The sequence below is a fragment of the Momordica charantia genome, assembly GCF_013281855.1.
Source record: "Momordica charantia cultivar OHB3-1 chromosome 8 unlocalized genomic scaffold, Mcharantia_2.0 BLBB01000008.1, whole genome shotgun sequence".
NCBI classification, from domain to species: Eukaryota; Viridiplantae; Streptophyta; class Magnoliopsida; order Cucurbitales; family Cucurbitaceae; genus Momordica; species Momordica charantia.
This window is the reverse complement of record NW_028275166.1, coordinates 26156753-26163579: the sequence shown is the minus strand read 5'-3', so window position 1 is coordinate 26163579 and position 6827 is coordinate 26156753. Positions and strand designations below refer to the sequence as shown.

At 38.6% G+C, this 6827-nt stretch overlaps 1 protein-coding gene across 1 annotated transcript; it reads right to left on the bottom strand.

Annotated features, from left to right (window-relative positions):
• Window positions 1–255: 255 nt before the first annotated feature.
• Window positions 256–6827, bottom strand: EMB1467 (NADH-ubiquinone dehydrogenase). Its single transcript, XM_022287639.2, has 5 exons — window positions 6222–6827; window positions 5290–5536; window positions 2833–3127; window positions 2050–2424; window positions 256–1430 (listed from the first exon to the last, which is right to left on the bottom strand). Exons 1-5 carry the CDS (start codon window positions 6646–6648, stop codon window positions 531–533), a joined length of 2244 nt encoding a protein of 747 aa, XP_022143331.1. The 5' UTR covers window positions 6649–6827; the 3' UTR covers window positions 256–530.

Genomic DNA, 6827 nt, shown 5'->3' with positions numbered 1-6827 from the left:
TATCTATCGACATCGACATTTTATCAATATTTTCATCGACAATGCCATAAAATTAAAATGACATTTTCATCGACACATCTTAGAGTGTTGCATAATCAACAACCTCTATTTTCTTACCATTACACGATAAAGACTAAATAGAAGCATCAACATGGGGTCCGTTGTTCTATCCGCACTTGACTCGGTCATCGTTGTAGATCATAAGAAACTTCAAATAATAATGTTAACTCTGCTATCTGATATCTTATCCAAGAGTAATGAAAATGATCCTTTTATAAGAGAGAAAAAAGGGTAAAGAACCAAACTTTAAATGCAATCGTTTCACAGAGATGGAGATGGTTTCCCATTGCAAAACATGTTACAGTGAAACAAATAAAGCCCAGTCACTTTTATTAGCACTGAAGGGCGTTCCAGATATCTGGTCTAACAACAAGAGAAGCCTTTCACAGAGCCTTAAATGAAAATCCCAAAAACATAGGGGAAGGGGCAAAAGGGTAAATCTTACAACATTGAAAATAATTAAGAAAATCTCACTTTTTAGACAGCAAAGCACTGCACTGTGCCATGATCTTTGATGCCCTTGTAATGGAATCAGTCATGTAGAAGTTTTCTATGGTGCTGCCAAAATCAGCCATGTCCATCTTCTGAGTGCTTTCAGGCTTGATCGAAGCTGAAAACGTAGCCGCCTCTCTCTCTTCCACCTGCAACAGGTTTGGAGCCACGGTCCCTACCCGGGACCTTATTGCCTCGACAGAATCATACGGTAACCGCACACCAGCAACCTCAGAAAGAGCGCGAATTATCTTCCAGTCATCTCGTGCATCACCGACTGTCGGTACTGCAGGCAATGTTTGTTGGGCACAACCTTCGGTATTTTCATAGGTCCCTTCCTTCTCGCTAAATGCTGCTGCAGGGAGAATGACATTGGCTCGATAGACGCCTCGGTCTCCGTGGTGTCCTTGATAAACCACAAAAGCATCCTTTGGAACCCTCTCCAATTCCACATCATCGGCTCCCATCAAATACAAAAACTTCGCAGACTCTATGCTATTTTCCGACTCTGGCACGAGTCCAAGGTCGAGGGCTGCAGCCTGGGCAGCATGCAGAAGCAATACATTGTAACCGTTCCAGTCAGGTCTGATCACATTATTTTGTTTGGCAATGTTCTCAACTACGGAAAGAATAGCATCTTTGTCCTTTCTTTCAAAAAGTCCAGCACCAACAATGATAGCTGGATTTTTGGCATTTTTGAGGATTGAGCAGAAGGGATGGTGACCCGCAGCTATGTCAACAAGTGCCTGAGGTCCCGTTCCGAGGTGCTGATGATCATAGTTGAATTCAGTCGGCGGGCCAACATAACCAACTTTAGCTTGAGTTGCTTTTACAGTCTTTCGGATTCTTGCATTCACCATAGCAGCTTCAACTCTTGGCTGGCAGTTCAGTTTGAATAGTAAGGGACAAAGGACTACAACACATAATAAAATCAATCCAACATCTCACTATAATCCACATGCATTTATAGATGATCGATGAACATCATAACTCGCTGAGAAAATGAAAACAGGCGAATGAAAGTTATTGAGATGATCAGAAATATATTAAGAGCAGAAGACCAATGTAATTCCCATTGCAACATACCAAGAACAATATACAACCAAATTAGTGCTAGTGATGCAAAATGTAAGTGTTTTTTTTTTCTATATTTAGTATTCATGAGCCTATACCAACTTGTGTTACACACCTCGTTTAATCTCACAAGAAAACGGCCTAATTTTACATTATTTAGTTGTTAAGGAAACTCCTGGAATTTTAAATTCTAGATAGGTAACTATCACATAATTTGAACGTATTCCCACTGAGTCCTACTTTTCATTAACCCAATGACCACTAGACCAACTCGTGGTGGTTGGTGCAGATGGTAAGTTAATGGAACAAAATAGAATAGTTACACCTTTTAAGTTCTAAAAGTAACAATATCATGAAAAAGTACAGCAAACACAGGCTGAACAGAAAATGTCACCAAAAGAAGATGGGAATGAAATGAAGTACCTGAGTGCCAATCAAAAGAAAGACATCTGCCTTCTCAAGACCAGCAATACCAGTATTCATGAGATACCCAGAACGCAGGTCCGCATTAGGTTGTGGTCCATTTCCTTCACACCATACATTATTGGACCCCAGCCTATTTAAGAGATCTTTCAGAGCAATCATAGACTCTGCATCAGACAGTTTTCCAGCAATTCCAACAATTTCCTGCGGTTTAACCTGATGTGCAGCTTCAGCAACCACAGCAAGGGCATCACGCCAGCTCACGGCCTTAAAACGCCCGTCAGCACCACGGATCATTGGATCATTCAATCTTTGTCTCTTTAGACCATCATAACAAAACCGAGTCTTGTCTGATATCCATTCCTCATTAATATCCTGCAAATGGTAATCGGTGAACTTACGCATCAACTTGATGTTCAAAATATTGCTAGTCACTGCTGGAAGGAAGAAAATCCATGCCTAAAGCTATGGAGATGGTAGTAAAGTATTCTCATGCAATTAAGGTTCCCACATTTTCATTTCTCCCAAACGTGGGAATAGGTTTCAAAACCCCATTCCTAAGGTCGAAGTCCTCGAACCACTTGGTGTTTGGAGCATAGCCCCTGTTTTTCCGTAATTTCCATTTATTTATGAGAAGTTTTACTTTCCTATTAACAGGAAAAATGAAACAACAAAGTTGCTAGTCAATCACAGACACAAAATAAATTTTCAGTGCACTCTATTAAAATATAAAATATGAAAAGGTAAGTGAGCATAATAGTCATGACAAATCTGAAAACTGACCTCATTTAACCGAGGCACGATACGCATAACCTCTGGACCTCGGCTATCAATTCGAATGTTCGATCCAACTGCATCAGTAACATCAATGGTCTCTGTACCCTTCAATTCCCAATTCCTGGCTTTAAATGCAAACGGTTTTGAGGTCAATGCCCCCACAGGACAAATATCAATGACATTCCCCGATAGCTCACTAGTCATCAGCTTTTCGACATAAGTCCCAATTTCCTCACCACTACCACGACCTAACATGCCAAGATCCTGAACCCCAGCAACCTCAGTAGCAAATCTTACACACCTGCAGGATAATGGATGTCCTTTAGATCGGATATTTCAGTAATGGTAGAATGGTTAGACCAATTGCAGAAAAAGCAGAAGAGTAGCATTTGTTAACATTATGCTTATAATTTTCTGTTTCTCAAAAATCAAGTTTGTTTATTAATAATATATTTGTTTAGTTTCCAATTTATGAAAAAAGTATTGAAATTTTATCCAAATTTTTAAAATTAAGAGAAATTGCTTATGAGAACTACTTTTTAAAGCTTTTAAATTCTAGCAAGATTTAACCAGCATAGATTGACCAAGTGGTCATTAGGGCAAATGAAAAAGTAAATACTTTGAAGTAATGAGTTAAAAATTCATAGCGGTCACCAACATGGAATATCAACTAGTTTCCATGGGATCAAGTAGATTGTTATGTGATAGTAGTCGAAGTATACTTAAATTGTCTTGGACACTACTCATGGTCATTAAAAACAGGAGAATGATTTTTAGAACATTTTTAGAAGTTTTGGAATGAGATATTACTCGATTTTGATTGGAAAGTGGTAGTACCAATTGATATCAAGGTTTTACTCTCATATGTTCTTTTGGGCCACCCTTTCAAGAAAGAAAAGGCAATCCTCTCGAAACACATCCTTTGATTTTTTTGGGGACAATTTGGAAAGAAAGAAACCACAGACTCTTCACAGAAAAAGAGCTCCCTTTCACTGGACTCTTTGACAATATCATTTTTCTTGCTATGTCTTGGTGTAAAGCATCTAAAGTATTTGATCTTATAGTATGGTTTCTCTTTTGACCAATTGGAGAAGTTTCATATAACTCCTTTGGCTTTTGGGGTATATATCCCCTTTTTTGTAATTTCACTCATCAACGAAATTGTTTCTTAATTAAAAAAAAAAACATTTTTAGAAGTTTAAAATGAAAAAGAGAAAAAAAGACAAATAAAGGGAGAAAAAATCCTAAAAGTTGTGTAGGGCTAATAAATCTATAAGTTCATTATATGAAGAATGATTACATTAAAATCTATCGAGGAATAAGAAGTAAATTATGGAGATACCCTCATCAGATACTAGGGTTAGCTAGGTGATTATTACCAAAAGGTTAATAGTCCAAGAAACAATCAAAAGATAAAATCTCAAATCAATTTTATGGTCCAATAAACATAAATGAGAGGAGTTGATACTTGATAGAAAGAGTAATCAAATCTACTTGGAGTTCTATGTAAGCAACTAGTAGAATTCGGTTTGGATATATCGAAAGAAAAACAAAACAAAAAAGTTACAAGACTAGTCAGATATTCGAGAGGTCTAAGACTCTCTACAGAATGATACTATTAGCTATACTCTCACTATTTGCATCCCCCCTTGCATATACTTCTCGCACCTAACTCACTATTCGCATCCTACCCACTCTTCCTACAATGCACCAGCCTATAATTCTATTGATAAAAGGTGGGAGATGCATTTGGCAAATCAGAAGGGAAGTTCTGGAAGATTTCAAGGGGGCTTATTCTCTTTTCTATATAAGTCAAAACTGACCCACAGCTGGCATTACAACCATAAGACGGTGTTGCTAAACATCTGAAATGGAACTTATTCATTAAAAGTGATTTTGGATAAGAGAGCTACTTATTCCCAAACTGTAATTTGAACCTAGAAAATTTTAACTTTTTACGCATTGCAACAATACAGAACATGCTGATGAAACTCTCCTCAATGGAACATCTAAGAACTTAATGTATCTGAAGGTAGTAAGTACATAACACAAATTATGTCAAACAATTCTATCATGACTAAGAAGTTAAGAACGAGTCAAAGAACAAAAATCTCTCAAAACCTTCATGGAAGGTAAAAAACATTTGAAATTCTAAAATACAGAAGCAAATTAGGGTATAAAATACATATCTCATCCTTGATAGAGAGTTACTAGTCCACAGTCCTAGTTCTCATTATCAAGTCCATATTTTTTGCCACGTTAATTTTCAAATATTACCTTGTCAAATGCGGTAGAAACTTTATATGATATGACAATTGGAACAAAAAACACTGGACAAATGTCCCTAATCCAAATGGAACTCCTCCTTCTGTTCAAATTATACCATTTTCAGTTCCAAAAAACCATTTTTTCCCTATAAATCATACATTTTTCCTCCATAGACAGTAAACTATGAAATCTAACCTGGTACACTGAATACATCGTGTCATCACAGTTTTCACCAGGGGACCAAGATTCTTGTCGACCACTGATCTCTTCACATCAGTAAACCGGCCACGATCAGATCCAAATGCCATAGATTGATCCTGAAGATCACATTCTCCACCCTGATCACAAATTGGACAATCCAAAGGATGGTTCATCAACAAGAATTCCATCACTCCTTCACGAGCCTTTTTTGCCAGTGGTGTATCGGTCTTAATTTTCATTCCTAGAAAGCAGATTATTTAGATAAATTACTATCTATCAACACAAAAACAGTCCATGCAGCCTTTCAGATAGATAAGACATAGAACTGCCATTATGAAATAATTTTCTTATTCATCACTCAAGGTTACACTGCATAAGCCATATAACCATTCAAAAAACTTAATTGTTTAAGAATCTCAGTATCGCCTTAAATGGATGAAGTAGAGTATCCTGCACATAAGTAATGAATTATCTCAACATTAAACATCGAAAAATTAAACGCAACCAGAAAAAATCAAGTGCGCAATATCAAAACCAAATCCAGGAAGCAAATCATCATTATTGTCTTAGCGATACTAATAATGCCGACACCATATCCCAGGAAGCAAATCATCATTATTGTCTTAGATACTAATATTTCCACCAAGATCATAACTTAGTGGATACGATCTCCAGACTCCACCAAGCATTTGTGATACAATATTCTCAAATATTGGAGGAGCGCACACTAGCAATCGGTAATTGCTTTAATTGCAACACAGATACAAACAGGAAATCATATGTACAACAGACTGACAACAAATCCCTTGTCAATTTACATGATGCAAATCAAAGAAAACAAAAAATCAAGGAGCCAGTCGGGCCACATCCCAGCTAAGAAATCCAAAACATAAGACAAACAGAAAACAAAATGGTCAAAATTTTACCAGGGAGAGCGGGCATAGCGCAAGAAGCAACGGGCTTGGGGGATTTCTCGACCTCAACAAGGCACATACGGCAATTCCCAGCGATCGAAAGCCGACTATGATAACAAAACCTGGGAATATCAACCCCAGCGATCTCACAGGCCTGAAGAACCGTCATACCCTTAGGGACTTTCACCGGGTACCCATCAACGAACACCTCGATGGCATCCTCAGGAGAGGAGAAATGGACGCGAGCGCCACCCACAGGGGTCCGAGGAGGAGGGGGCGGGGCAGGATCGGCAGCAGCCTGCGCGGCGGAGGCCTCAGCGTTCTGGAGCTCGGAGGTGGAGACAATGGGTCGAAAATGGAGGAGATTTCTAGGGTTTTGGGAATTGAGCAGCCTGGAGGAAGGTCTGACAACTCTGGAAGCAAGAGAACCCAACCCCATTGTTCCAAATTGAACACAGAAGAGCCCTGATCGATCTGCGAGAACCCTTTTATACGTAGTTTGGAGATCTCCGATGGGTTTGTGGAATTTGCGAAGAAGAGAGGGCGTGGAAGTGGATTCGATCACACAAAAACGAGCGAGCGAGCGAGTGAGAATCTTCGAGTCTGGTCCGAGCCGAA

What these genes read in the sequence shown, in the direction of transcription:
- EMB1467 (XM_022287639.2), bottom strand. Translation starts at nt 6,648, where the DNA reads ATGGGGTTGGGTTCTCTTGCTTCCAGAGTTGTCAGACCTTCCTCCAGG. An exon ending in CGATGTATTCAGTGTACCAG is followed by an intron (nt 3,128 to 5,289) that starts GTTAGATTTCAT and finishes ATTATCCTGCAG; the next exon opens with GTGTGTAAGATTTGCTACTG. An exon ending in TCGTGCCTCGGTTAAATGAG is followed by an intron (nt 2,425 to 2,832) that starts GTCAGTTTTCAG and finishes TACCATTTGCAG; the next exon opens with GATATTAATGAGGAATGGAT.